The 14,993-nt window shown below is 42.0% G+C and overlaps 1 protein-coding gene across 2 annotated transcripts in view; it reads right to left on the reverse strand.

Annotated features, from left to right (window-relative positions):
- Window positions 1–10,334: 10,334 nt before the first annotated feature.
- The window catches only part of KDM7A (lysine demethylase 7A), a 58,620-nt gene continuing 53,961 nt past the window's right edge, over window positions 10,335–14,993 (reverse strand). For both annotated transcript variants that reach the window (XM_031589781.2, XM_031589780.2), the window contains exon 20: window positions 10,335–14,807. In XM_031589781.2, the coding sequence (XP_031445641.2) occupies window positions 14,713–14,807 (95 nt within the window). In that variant the 3' untranslated portion in view covers window positions 10,335–14,712. The remainder of the gene's footprint in view (window positions 14,808–14,993) is intronic.

The following is a 14,993-nucleotide window of genomic DNA, read 5'->3' on the forward strand; positions in this document are numbered from 1 at the left end:
ATAAAAAGTCCCTCCCCAGCCCCCTTCAGGTACTGGAAGGCCACGACCAGGTCTCCTTGGAGCCTTCTCTTCTCCAGGCTGAACAGCCCCAGCTCTCTCAGCCTGCCCTTGTAGATGAGGTGCTCCAGCACTCTGATCATCTTCTTGGCCCTCCTCTGGTCCCACTCCAACAGCTCCACATCCTTCTTGTGTTGGGGGCTCTACAACTGGACACAGTACTCCAAGTCTCATGAGAGCAGAGTAGAGGGGCAGAATCACCTCCCTCGACCTGCTTCTCTTCTTGGATGTAGAACAATCTGAGTTTTATTGAGATCTCCTCTCTCACTCTTCTCCAATTTCTTCAGTGCAGTGGAAGACAGGTTTCAAGATGGATCCCAATGGAGAGACATTTGAAATCTTTCTTTACTGTGACACTGAAGTAAAGCTTTTAACAAACAAAGCACAGCCTCACAGATGAAATCACATTGAATTCTCACCCTCGGTGCCGAAAAACTGATGAACTGGCAAAAACCCTTCTGAATGTTTTAATGCATGTAGAAGTGCTTAAGAAAACAGAAAAGTGCACACAGGAACTCTGGCAGCTAGGCAGCGTGTCTCAAGGTAAGGAAGTGACACTGAAGATTTAAGCTACAAGAAGAAGAAGAGGAGGGTTACAAGATGAAGGCACAAGGAAACCCAGCAGCGATGCACGTTTGCTTCATTCCCATGGCTCCTCACAGGCTACATAACATGGCAGCCCGTGATGTTGTGTTTCTGATCTTACTACCAGCAATTCCCCAACCTACCCAAGTAGCACAATACCATCGCAAACCAAAACCACAGACCTGGAACAGATTGCTATTTTCACTTCCCTTCTCTCTCCCCAGAAATATTAATCAAAACATTTTGCTTTTACGAACAGCAAGACAAGCAATGCCCCGAGTCTGAGTTACGTTGAAATAAAAGTAGAATAACTGTTTGGAATTCTTTTTTTCCCTCTAACCAGAAGCAGCATCAGAACTGAATGTCTTTTCACACAGGACGTGGGTGCCAGGCATCAGCATCCCATACACACCTCCCGGCTTTGTGGGAATCGCCAGCGAACCCACGGAGCAGCTGAGAGGTGCACTCAAGAGATGGGCTTCTTCCTATAGTGGCTTTCCTTTGGCTGTGTGTGACCCTCCACTTCAGCCCGCTTACCCTGGGGTACCCCAGCACCACCGTCTCCCACCGTACAGCCCTGACAGCAGAGGAAGTGTTGGCCTCCGAAGCTGCAACCGTGCTGAGTGCGGCCCTTTGTTTTCACCGGATACGTTCAGGGCAGCACAGAAAAAGCAGTCACATCTGGGACCCTCTCGAGGGGCTGCTGGCAAAAATCCAGAGGCTCCGTAGAAGAAGCGGCAGATTGTGGGTTTTGATGCCTTGGGCAGGATGTCTGCTTCCACAATGGCTGGGGAAGGAAGGAATAGAAGAGGAGATGGTCTGATAAGAGCACAGCTGTGATAAAAGGACTCTGTCTGTTCAGTATTCATTTATTTGAGCAAGAAGAAAGGTGCCCACAGTCACTGCGTTACAGATGTTACAGTCTCATGCCTCAGTGAAATGGGAACTGGTCAGACTGGAGGCGATGTTGAGGCCAACACAGAAAATAGAACAGAGCAGAACAGACCGGGGTCCTTCTCAGTTCACCCCGCAGTTGTGATGAAAGTTGTTAAAATCATTTCCTCGGCCTTTTCGGGTCTCCATCCCGCTTTGTCCCGGGCAGCTCTGCAGCTGCAAGATGGGGAGCTGTGCTTTCAGAAGGGCGGCCTCTCCTCCACAATGAAACTCCGGGCCTTTTACTTACAAATTTGCTCTGCTGAGAGCATTCACGTCTGTGGAGCGCAGTGACCGAGCGGCCCATCAAGAGCTTTAGCAAGGCTTTCAAAAGCACCGCTCCATGGGAGCGCTCCCGCTTCTGGCTGCCAGCTGGCCTTCGCTCCAGCCCAGCTCGCGTTTGGTACGAAGGAAAGACTGAGATTTCAGCAGCGGCGTTTGACACCGACGCATTCCCTGTCCAGATGAGGCCGCTCGCAGCGCAACGGAGCGCCGTGAGCTCCGCCTGGCGGCCACTGCTGCCGTACCGAGCTCCGCTGAGCCCGCAGGGAAAGCACCGCTTCTGGACGCGGTTCTGCTCCTTTCTTCTTAACCTGAAGAAGCATATTTTTAAACGGAAACAGAAAACAAAGCTTATATTTTGCATTCCTCGCTGGTTGCAGATGTGGCTAAGCAGCCACTCATCCTTTCTCTTTGATTTTCCTATAAAAATCAGGAGTTTCACTTGGAACATAGCATGCACATTGCACGTTTTCCTCTTAGCAGAAGAAATAATTTCGATTGTAGCTTCAAAGGAAGAACAGAAAACTCTTCCTTATTCATCCTGGGGGCATTCCATCCCTGGAGGCGCTCAGGGCCAGCTTGTCTGGGGCCCTGGGCAGCCTGAGCTGCTGGGGGGCAGCCCTGCCCACAGGAGGAAGGTAGGGCTGGGTGAGCTTTGAGGTCCCTTAAAGCCCAAGCCATTCTGTGACTCTGTGACCCACAGCCAAAGGCAGACATCCTTCCTACCTGTTCACATTAGCTGAAGACTTATAGAATCACAGAATCATAGAATGGCCTGGGTTGAAAAGGACCACAATGATCATCTAGTCGTAACCCCCCTGCTATGTGCAGGGTCACCAACCACCAGACCAGGCTGCCCAGAGCCACATCCAGCCTGGCCTTGAATGCTTCCAGGGATGGGGCATCCACAGCCTCCTTGGGCAACCTGTTCCAGTGTGTCACCACTCTCTGTGTGAAAAACTTCCTCCTAATATCTAACTAAACCTCCCCTGTCTCAGTTTAAAACCATTCCCCCTTGTCCTATCACTATCCACCCTCATAAGCAGGCAATAAAATCCACAGGCTCCATACAGGGTCCGCAGGGCAGGAATGGGAAAGAGAAAGGAGAGTTATCCACATCATTTTCTGAGATTGGGGCAGAACAGAAAATCCTATTCTACCCAAAATGAATGGACAAAAATCCCTACAAGAAGCTAAATTGTAACTAATGTTGGCTTGAAGCCAGCATTTTTGGTTAAAACCAAACCTGCACAAGCACCTAGCACCCAATGGCTGCTCTCTCAGGAAAGTTACATTACAAAGAAGCAGCAGTAACACACAAATGAAAAAGATGGAAAAGAACACAGTACCACAGTTTTTGCACAGACTGCTCTTTAGTGATGGTCTCTACTCCCCTCTGGCTGGCTATTAGTATATGGTATTATGGCATGCAGAGGATCTTTTCATCTCTTTGTAACATGGATTTGGTTTTCTCCATATGAATCACAGAATCACAAAATGGCCAGGGTTGGAAGGGACCTCAAGGATCATGAATCCTCAACCCCCCTGCCACATGCAGGGCCACCAACCTCCCCATTTAATGCTAGACCAGGTTGCCCAGCATCCCATCCAGTCTGGCCTTGAACACCTCCAGGGATGGGGCATCCACAACCTCTCTGGGCAGCCTGTTCCAGTACTTCACCACTCTCATAGTAAAGAACTTCCCCCTGACATCCAACCTAAATCTTCCCTCCTTCAACTTAAAACCATTTCCCCTCGTCCTGCAGTTATCTACCCTTTCAAAGAGTTGATAATGCTGCTACCCAGGTAGGAGAAACAAAAACATGCTCAGAGCTTGGCTGTCAGTCACTGAGTTGGAACTTACCTTTGTCTGAACAGGGCATCAGATCTTTCCCTGATGGCAGACCTTACTAACAGTACATGGGCAAAACCTCCTGTGTAAGAACTACTGAACCCAGCAACTTGCACCAGAAAGGCTCAGTTTAGAAGCATGATGTTGACTCTCAACGTCAGAAACAGCTGTTGGTGGTATGGCATAAAGGCTGAACCTTCCTGCCATACCATCACTATGTGATACATGGCAGCAGAGGGGCAGTCTGACACAATTGGCACCTGACATGGAAGTGAGTATGAGACAAAGGTGTGTCATTCAATTCCTCCATGCAGAAAAAAAAATTGGCACCCACTGACATTCATCAGCAGTTGCTGAATGTTCATGGAGATCAATCAGTGGATGTGAGCACAGTGAGGCAGTGGGTGATGTGTTTCAGTAGTGCTGACAGTGGGTCACCTCCACTGGTGCAGATATTTATGAGTGTGGCATGGAGGCTCCCATTCATCACTGTTGAAAATGTACAGTTACTGGTGGTGACTAGGCTGAAAAATAGTTTTGTAGCTGAGAATTTGGTCTACAAGAGTACTGTACTCTTTGCAGCTGTTGTAGTGCCCATGGAAATAAATAGGAGGCATTACTTTTGGAGCGATCTCCATACTATTACTTTCTGCATGCTTCTAAGAAGCATTAAGTACTAGAAATTAGTAATTGCAGGTTCTATGTCAGGAAATGATCCTCTCTTAATATCCTCCAGGTCAGATCCTATGCAAAGGTGATTAGAATCTAGATGTCCCAGTTCAATCTTCCTGGCAGCTGATAAAGAAATTTAAGCTAAGACATCCAGAGATCATCAATAATAACCTCAATGAGGCCATATAAGCAAGAGAAGGAGATCAGCACAAATTCAACATGAAATTGTTCATCTGCCCTGAATCTTCTTCTATCCCAGTACAACAGAGACATGAATGCTGGTAATCGAGCACTGCAGCAATAACAGGACTTTCCAAGCAGAGCTAGGTGACAGGAGCACCAGACAAGGCTCCCATCCCACTCCATTTTACTGAAAGTAACAATGCAGGTAAAGCAAAGTGAACACTCCTTAGAAAAAGCTTTTCCTGCATTGCAAACTGGAGATGTTTGTTTCATGTTATGCCAGAGGTGCAAGTGAAAGACCCTCCCCCTGCTGAAAGCAGCCCCCAGAGGGCAGTGGATGGGGGTGGGAGCCTTCCTGTAAACCAACTGCAGTGAGATCAGCCAGCATGCCAACCAGCTGGGACAAGGACATCCCTTCTGCCTCTTGCAGGGCTCAGCAGTGCTGCAGTCTGCTTCTCCAGCCTCCCAGAGGACGTGCTTCCCTCTGCTGCCCGGCCATTTGCTCTGAACCCAGCGTTCCCCCCTCCCACCATGACACCCCAGAGGCCCTCAATCACATCAGCAAAACAAAGGCCTTCCCTTGAGAAGAATTCCTGCATAAGATGGCAGCTCCCAGGCAGCAGCTGAGACAATGGTGGGCACCTCTGTTATCAGAAGTCTTCAGAAGGGCTCTAAAAGGAGCGACCTGCAGCACCATCCAAACAACGTTCTCACTGTTAACATGTTTAAGGACGCATCACCACATCAGCATTAATTCAGACCCCATCAAATCAGTGCATGCAGGTTCGCCAGCTGCTAAGAAATCACAGGTGGGACTGAAGCAAATTGTGCAAATCTAAGCAGACTCTTCCCATGACAAATAAAACCTTAGTGCATCTAGCAGCAAGCCAACCCTATTTGTGTCTTATTACTTGCAGCCTTTTCTGTCACCTGACAGCCTGATCAGATATTTTGGGTATTAAGTTGATCCACAGAATCACAGGGGTTGGACGGGACCCCTTGTCCAACCCCACTTTGGTGCAACTCCTCCACACAAATGAAGCAACTACCACAGACGTGTTTGTTTAATGAATACCATGATAATCATCCAGCATTCTTCTAACTAGTCAGGCAAAAACCACCTTCCTTTATAGGTATCATTTCCTTTCTATCTTCTACCACAAAGCATATTTTGGTGTAAGTCGTCACAGAGCGTCTTGGACACCTCCAGTTTTCCTTTCAATGAGCCACAACAGTTTGGCACAGAATGATATTCAGGTTTTTCTTAAAGCTGTAAAATTAAAAATTGAACTGGAAAATACAGTGTGAGATGGCATGAGTGCAAAAATATATATATATATATATTATTTTAGAAATCTCTGCCTGTCTCAACCAAGTGGAAATGATAAAGAATGTTAAGACTATTGACAGAGCTATTCTGCTCTCAATTAAATGTGTAATAGATGATAAGGAGCTGTGTGGACAATCCTTCCCTCATAGTAACGGTATAAACACTAACATGGTTGGAGTTTGGTAACCGATTTTCTCTATTGCATAAAATCCTGTGGAACCAGAGCCAAGAGAAAATGTGGGACAGACACAAAGAACACATCATTTTTCCCCTCTTTCTACTACACTAAGTGCCATATAAAACACAGCTTAAAAGAAGAAAGCTATGAGGGCAATGCTGCTGAACGCAGTCTGTAAGTTACCGGTTCAGAGCAGCAGCCCTGGGGTGAGGACAAGAGTGCAGGAACATCTGTGTGGAGAGAAGGAACCCTATGTGCACTGCTCTACGTGTATTTCACACCCTCCCAATACATCAGTTAGATGGATATAGGATCACTTCCCCTACAAATTTCACTCACATGGGACCTGTGTGATACTAGCACGAAATCTTTCTGCTTTCTGTACAAATTCAACTCTTCAAGTGGAATTCACTTTGAATGCCCTCCTTCCTCAGCAGACACAGGTCTGTATGAGCCCACAGGCGGTCAGCTGCCTCCTGGGAAGAAGCACATTAACTGTACAGAAAGGGCTCCGTCCAGTGCCTGCCACATGGCAGAACGTGAAACAATTTCTACATGTGCAGGTTGAGCACAAGACATTCCTTACAAGGCAAGCCTTCCTGTAACATTATATATTCAAAGATCCTCTGTAGAACTGCAAAAACTCCCTAACACAAATCAACAACCTGAGAACAAAGCATGTGATCCACCATCATATTCGAATGAATACCAGTATGAAAAGGCAACCTCATCAAATCACATTTCCACAGCACGGGTCCTATTTCAGCAGACTTGTGCAGCAGTTCCTACAGTTTGGTTGGCTTTTACATCTTCCAGAACAGAAAGCTGACTTAGATCTTTACGACTTACCACCAAAGCGTATGGTTCAAGAGCAAATGTTTCCTCCTGATAAGCAGAACATTATCTGAGTACAGGAGCTTTACTCACACTCACTGCAGCAAATAGAACATTCCTTATGAGAAAACTTTCAAGCAAAGCACCACAAAGAAGCAGACTCTTTGTATACTGTTCTTTTAGTTGACTCACACGTTCCAAATAATATTTTTCCAAGACCAAAGTAAATACAGCAGTACCAGCACAGATAAGTAGATCTATTAAGCCAAACAATTTAGATGTTTGTAGCACTTATTCTAAAGAGTGAATATAACTGGCTTCACAGAGAACAGACCTCAGTCTAGACAAAGCGAGCCTGTCAGGTGGAATACTATGAGCTCTGGTAATGAGAAACTATTCACCATCTCCATCACCAGGTACTTCTTCTGCAGGTGAGCATTTCAGTCACTGGCTGCTGTAGAAACAAGGGCATTTGAAACTCAGGGTCGTATCAGAATGGGTAATAACATTCTGTTTTTCAGTCTTCATTAACCTTTGGCTTGAGACAGTTGACACTACTTACCAGCAGTAAAAGCATAATGTTATGGGCTCCCAGAAGAAACATGTCCACACAAAGAAAAAAACACTCAGCATGACTGACCACCAAATCCGTTTGACTACCCACGTTTCCATTAACAACCCAAAGTGGAAAATAAACAAGAAGGAGGACTGGTTGTGTTCTCTAATTGGCTAACACAGTAGCTTCATAACTTGAACAAGGGATGTAAAGCCCTCCAGGGAAAGAATTGACCTCCACAGAGTGCACCCAAAACTAACTTGGTAGGCACCTCACAGGGGGAGGAGGTACAAAATCACCACAATTCTACCTCAAATTCAGCAGTATATTGTTGACAAGCACACAGAAACAACCAATCTTCAGTCTTCAGTTACCAAAGAAATGGTACCTCGCCTATTCCTTAACTTGCAATTCTTTTTCTGTATTTAGTAGCCTTTAAATTCACCTGTTCATTAGGGAAGAACAATCCAGATTAAGTATTTCTCTATCCTCCCCAGACAGGAAACAGAAAACCAGTAACCCTGACATATAATGGAATTCCATTTCCAGGTGCCAAAGGCTATCTAGCATCACTTAAAGCAGCTCCTTTGAGGTATTTCAATGTTTTCCATTATATTATCCTATCTATGATCCATGATACAAGAAGTCAAAGGAAAAAGCACTGAAGTAGCTGGCAAGAACATAAGGACAAATAGAAAACATGCTTATATAAGTTCTTATAAGCATATGAATTTTTGTGTACCACTCATGTCCTCTCAAGCCTACCACTGTAAGACCAAAACATGGGTATGAGCAGTGAGTTGTGTGTGACAGGTCCAGATGAGTGCCTGATGGAAGTGCCTGGGTTGCAGCACTGTGCTTGGCCAATCACAGTGATCACTTCTTTAAAAAATATGCGGCTGCTCTGACAGAGAAACAGCTCTTTCAGATCCTTGGCAAATCTTTGGCTAACCAAACTGTTAATGAATTTTAACACGTTAATTTAAAAAAAAATGCAGAAGTCATGCTAACACAAAAGCAACTATTTTCTGGACATATACTTCATTTTCACCCCCTACTTAAACCGTAACTTTTCCTTGTGATTTCTTACTCAATGCAGATAAAATCTGGTTTTGAAATAGCATAGAAGTTTCCAACCCCAGAATTTACATGACTACCATGTTTTACACTTTAGGCTACAGAACACAGCTGTGTGTTATTTATTAAAACTCTTTCAGTCTTACACTTGAGCAGGACATGGTTTGATGAGAACAGCATTCTTGTTTTTTGCCTCCATGCATGTGGTCCGTGAAGAGACCTCCCAGTCATTGCAGACAACCATAAATCCTCTGTAAACTGAAAGCCAACTCAAGAAATAAACTTGTGTAGCTGCAGAGGATGCCCAAACCAAACACCTTTTTACCATCTGATCTTTCCAAGCCCATTGCTGCACCATTTGTCTAAGGGTCTCATAAAATGACCATCGCTGGAATCTGGGCATCTGTTCTAGTTGTTCAGTAGCACAGAACAGTGTGAGAAGGGGAAGAAAATGCATTACATTGAGTGCAACACAGTAATGCTTCCATAACCCCCAGGTAGAATACCCACATGCCAACACTGTGCTGCCATATGCAGTAAAAACAAGGAGCACAAACAACTGCAAAACACAAAATAACGTGGAGGGAGAAGTTAGCAGAGAAGTGATCCAGGATAAAAGTATGACAAACTACGTGGATGTAGGCAAGAGAAATCTCTTCTTCCAGAAATACCATACCACTTAAAGGAAAAAGAAATTCAGGAACCAATCATCAGTAGCATGAGGCAAAACTTAACAAAAAACATGAGCAAGGAGACCAGGAAAATAGCGTTTCTTTTGACATCTTGCTTACAGTTCACATCTATGCCTCTAGATTTGCTAATAGGACAGATCACAGAACATTTCCACCTCCCTTTTATATTAAGATCCAAAAAGAATATACACATCTTCACAAAATGCATTTGGTTGCCATTTAACATACTTTGATTGAAACGAGATTTGCACTTTGAAAAATAAAAGAACAGCATGAGAATATTCCATCTCAAATTTCTGCAGAAAGTATCTCCTTAAAAATGCAATGAGTAAAGGGCACAGAGACTGGACCTAGAAAAGCATTTTCTGTTTTGTTTTCTGTATTTACACTGAAGCAAATGAGCAGAAGTCTGAAGAAATTAAACGCTTTAGAGTGCTAAAATCAAAACATAAGCAATACAAGTTTTTAATTTCAGTATTTTAAAGTACAGAAAGTGGAAACTATGAATATCAAATACAAATTTAAACAAAGCCACTTATCCTCCCCTAGAAGAATCAATGTGAACTACTCATAGAAACTTACAAATTCAACGTAAAATCGAAACAAAATAAATACTGTACATACACTTTCCCTGCCTGCAGGCAAAAGAGGATGGGAAATACTGTTATGAATTGAAAAAATGCTCTTAAAGCTGCAGCATCCCCTTTCCCAGCCAAATACTTAACACAGTAGTGCGTTTCTGTAAAAAGGAAGACACACATACACCAATCCCTACTGAGCAGACAAGCTAATATTTTCAGAGACAGCAGAAGGAAAGACAGAAATTAGACTATCAGAGTACAAAAAGGAGAGGAAGAGACAAACGGGCCAGCAAAACATTACTACAAAACTAGTAAATATAGCCAGGAACTAGACCCCTCCCTCCCTTCCCCCCTTCTTTTTTTTTTTTTCCCCTCAAATTTCATGTTTTTTAAAAAAAGATTCACCAAAGCATTGGCAGCAATAGACATTTCCCAGCAGAAGTGACGATACATATCAATATAATCTCTTAAAGTGATCCCTTTCATATTCCCTTCCCACAGCATGAAAAGCATATGGCTTAGTTTATATTAAAAGTACAAAAAGTCTTTTATCCAAACGGAAATGCATCCTATGAGGAAGGTGCATTTCCTTATCAGTGCTACTTGTATTTCCCATCCACTGCATGATTCATCACTCTTGTGCTACCACAGAGTGTTACTAGGGTGGTTTTTGTTGGGGGTTGTTTTTTGGAAACATGGATGTTGCAGCTTTTATTTTCATTTAATCACAAATAGTAAGGCCCTGGGTTCCATTTATATTTCATCTGTGAAACAGAGTAGCTCTGGGCTCACTCAATCATAGGTACGAACAGCTTTTAATGGTCTGGAAGTATTACAAGAATGAAATTCTGAAAAGATGCTAGATTTGGGGGCTGTGAGGGGGTGTGGAAGGAGAGTTGGGCATGTGAAGCCAAAATAGGGCAGTAGTTGTAGGGTTGTAGTACTAGGTCATTCCAGCTTCAGCTCTGCTTAGAATCCACTGTTGCCAGAAAGCAATCAGCAAGATTCGTGCCAGCTGTGACTTTGAAGCCCTGCAAAATTTTCAACACTTTCAACTTTATGGCTTTGAGTATGAAGGTAGCTTATGGCATATAGTAAAGCCTAGGAAAAGCTGAAGCTTCTAAATGGTGATGATGACACTGTACTCTTATATCACCACCAAAGGCAACACAAGCACCTCAACTACCAAAAAATAATACCCAACCCCCCTCGAAGTCCCCCATATGATCAGAAAGCAACAGTATTAACTCTCAACATCTAACCCTTTCAAAATTGTATTTAAGAATGGATTCATGAAGAGTATTATAGGTTGCATAGGTAATCTACCTCAGAGGTCATTAAAGGCTACCTTGTAGCCAGGGTTTATTAACAAGTCTAGCAGGAGGAGAAAAGGGAAAGTTGCTGGAAGGGTCATTGATAACAGTTTCTGGGTGGTCTTTCCATTTTCATGTTTTGGTTTTGGTTTTCTTTTCGTGGTTTTGTTTTCTCCTAGTTGTAGGAACGTGAGAACTTGAGAGAATGGGAAAACCCCTGCACTATTTCTTTTCCTATTGTTCTGCCTGCCTATAAAAAGAAAATCAAGTTTTATGTCAAATCCAAATCCTTTTTTGACTTTTCAAAAAAGGTTGTCCTTCAGAACAAGTTATCATGCCAGGCTTAATTCTCCGAATTATTTAGTCAGTGCTACCCACTCCCCATCTCGAGTGAGATTGCAAGGAAAAAAAGACAAACAACAGGGCTTTTTCTCTCCGCTACTACAACACAAAGTTCAGTCCATCTACGAAAATTGGTGCAGTAGTGTTTTCACCTAGAACACCACAAAAATATCCCTACGAACATGTACACAAAACAAGTGAGGTCACCACATCCTCTTCATAAGCTACCAGGAGATTTCGTTTTGTTTTAAACATGGCTCATCATGGCAATTAATTTTAAAATACTTCTGAGGTGGAATATCAGAGTTAATTTCTGCTGGAAGCACGGATATCTGAAGAAAATGGGAATGAACCTCTGCCTGTTGACAGCCTGTGAGGAGACTGTTACATAAACTCACAACAGCAACAACAGCGGAGAGCCACTTTGGGAAGAAAAAAAAAAGGTAGAAAGTAGAATAAAGAAAGAACAAAAAGAAGAAGAAATAATATATATGGGTCCAGCCATATCTGTGTTCTAATAGTAAGATGCAAGATAAATAATGTGGGCGGTCAGAAAACAGACTTCGTATAAACCAGTCGTGTATACAAGAATGTGTATTCCATATTTCAAAATTCCTTACTCCAGATTCTATTCTGGCATACTTGTATTTCCAATTAGTGTTCTCAGAAATCTGCTTTCATGGAGACGTGGCTCATTCTTCTTTCTGTTCTGAATCTGCTTGCTGCCCTAAACTGGAATTTTCTATTCTTAAAAATTATACAGCTAGCTAGAAAGAAGCAGTATGGTTCAATACACTAAAGCTAAAACAGATTTCAAAGCTTGGCAGCCATTAATCCATTTGCTGAAGCTCAAGCACAAGGAATACTTACATGGGTATACAATTTTAACTAATATTCACAACATATTTTATTTCTTTCACTTACTACTTTGGTAAGAACATATTAGAAGATAGTTAAAATACTCTCTTTTGACTATTTTAATCTGGAAAACATAGCACCTGAGAACAGCAAGTAATTATTGTCACTTTCAGCACCATAGAGTACCTCTTGGCATAGAGCTTCTGCTTTTTTAGCAATCTTCTGTTATCTCAATTCCCAACAGTTTACTAAACAAGGTTGATAGCTTGCATTAAATAAAAAAATAATTATTTATTTAAACAAACAAACAAACAAAAAACCTGGAACAGCCTGAATGCAGCCAGTGGTCTTCTCTTTCAGGAGGGGGGGTGTGAGAGGGATACCTATTTTTAGTGGAACTATGATTAGCAAACAAAAAAAAAAAAACCTTTTAAAAAATTCATTCATACACACACTCACACATGCATACACACACAACTCCGAAGTCAAATCAATATAATGTAAAAGCAGGGCTGCAAAACACACTGAAGTTGTCACTTTCAAATTTTCAATGAAGTCAGGCCATGAAAGCTACCTGATTTATTTGCAATTGCATTATGTTTTGATGTTTCTCAAGTCAGAAACAGGATAACATAGTGCTGAATAGTTTTGACCCTGCAACAATCAAAAACACCTGACATCAGAACTATTTCCATAATTTTGCACAGATATTAATAATCTAGTCTAGAGGAAAAATAATCCTGCACAAATACTCTGAAAAGCCCAAGTCAACCTGCTTTTAAATTACAATATAAGAAAACTATTTCAGTATAGAATATGGAGGAAGGAAAAACTGGTTTTGGATGGAAAGTTACATCAACAAATTGGATAGCTATGCTTGTATTTTATGCTTAGAAATCACTCAAAAGCACACAAACAAAATAAAACAAAGAAATCCACAATACTGTTGTCACTACCATATTAATGTTTTTGTTTGGCTGGACCCTGCAAAATGCCCTTTTTCCAGAATCAAGTATTCCCCTTTAAGCCTTCATCCCAATACCCCGAAAGTTAAATATTTAATTTTATATTACAGAAAAAATACAAATTCTAAATCAAAATTATTTACAGTAATTCAGAATCAGCATTTACCATCGGCTCTGTATGTAGCCTGACAGAAATGGCCATTCTGATACCAGTAAGCTACTTAACACACGTACGTGCACCAGTTAAGACTTCCAATTGGTTGTTCAGCTTTAAAGGTAACACAGATTCTCCTACCTTCCTGATTCTCCACTTAGCTGCTTAAAAGACAACAGTATTTTAATGCTTCTTTCATGCTACATTAAGCACTATGTCAAATCTCAAGACTGCAGTGTGTCTTATGAGTTATTTCTGAGTATTTGTGAAGCAACTGAAACATGTATCTTAACTGAGCTCCCACTTCCTCCAAGAAGATGCATGATGTTTTCCTCCCTTGTACCAGATTCTAAATCACCTATGCAAACAGAACTTTCAGGGAGCTTTTGCAGAAGAAAGTCATCACAGATAGATCAAACATCACATCAGGAAGAAAAAGATGCACTCCGACTTGGAGGAAAGGGGTGCAGCTTAAAACAAGTTAGCTACTGGACTGACATAAGAAGAATCTTGTGTCTTAGAGAGTCTACTCTACTCCATCAAATAAATAAATCTGTATAAAAAAGAGAGATCAAAAAATAATCAAGCTGGCAGAAAATATGCACCTTGCAAGTCAACAGAAGCCCAGACAATAGCTTATCAAGAGCAGAAAAAAAAATAAGATTCCATAAGCCTTAATTTAAAAATAATTAATAATGCATCTCATTCCTACTTAAGACTATAACCTGAATAACAAGTTTAGGAGTCCAGAATAATCACCATTAATGTGGCTCTCCACTGCACCAAACATACATTATCAAAACAATTAAAAGCTTTCACATTCTTAAATCTAAATTAATAACTCCCACAAAAAAAAAAAAAAAAGTCTTCCAAATAAATAGTTTTTAAAATGAATTTTAAAGTCGTCAAAATCTATCAGAAATAAATTATTGATAAACCACCTTCATCATCTTCCCCTCATGGATTAGGTCAGAAACTACCAGCAACAAATGATATTCAAGCCCTGATGAGAGACTAATTCTCACAGTCCACGTCTCTCCGAAGATTTCCCCATTCCCAAATGGTTATTGCTGAGCAGGTGTGGCACAGTGAAAATGCAGCATTGGGTTGTGGGTTGGTTTTTTTTTGTTGTTGTTGTTCATCAGGCAGTGTTTTATATGGTACATGCAAGTCTGCTTCAAGCAGAGGAAAAACAGCAGCTCCAGGCTCTGTCGACCTCAATACTGGTCTGTATAGGAAAGACAGCAGTAGTAGAAGTAGCAGCTACATTAAACAAAGAAGCGTGCGTGGCCATTGCGGTTCAGCTTCAAGATCTTCCCAAGGCGCTGTTTAGCAGTTGCCATTCCTTTCTTTGGACGTTTGCCTGAAAAATGAAATCAAATACTTCAATTGGGAATTTCAGAACAATTTTCTTTTTTAAAATTTAAGTCGTCATAGAAAAAAAATGAAATCCAGGTTCCAAGCTGAAAGCAGGCAAAATTTTCACGTGGAAACGCTTTTCAATAAGTGCTCTTCATCCCATCTGTTTTGGAGCAGTCAAACGGGGCGT

This window comes from Phasianus colchicus, chromosome 1 (genome assembly GCF_987193195.1).
Source record: "Phasianus colchicus chromosome 1, bPhaCol1.hap1.1, whole genome shotgun sequence".
NCBI classification, from domain to species: Eukaryota; Metazoa; Chordata; class Aves; order Galliformes; family Phasianidae; genus Phasianus; species Phasianus colchicus.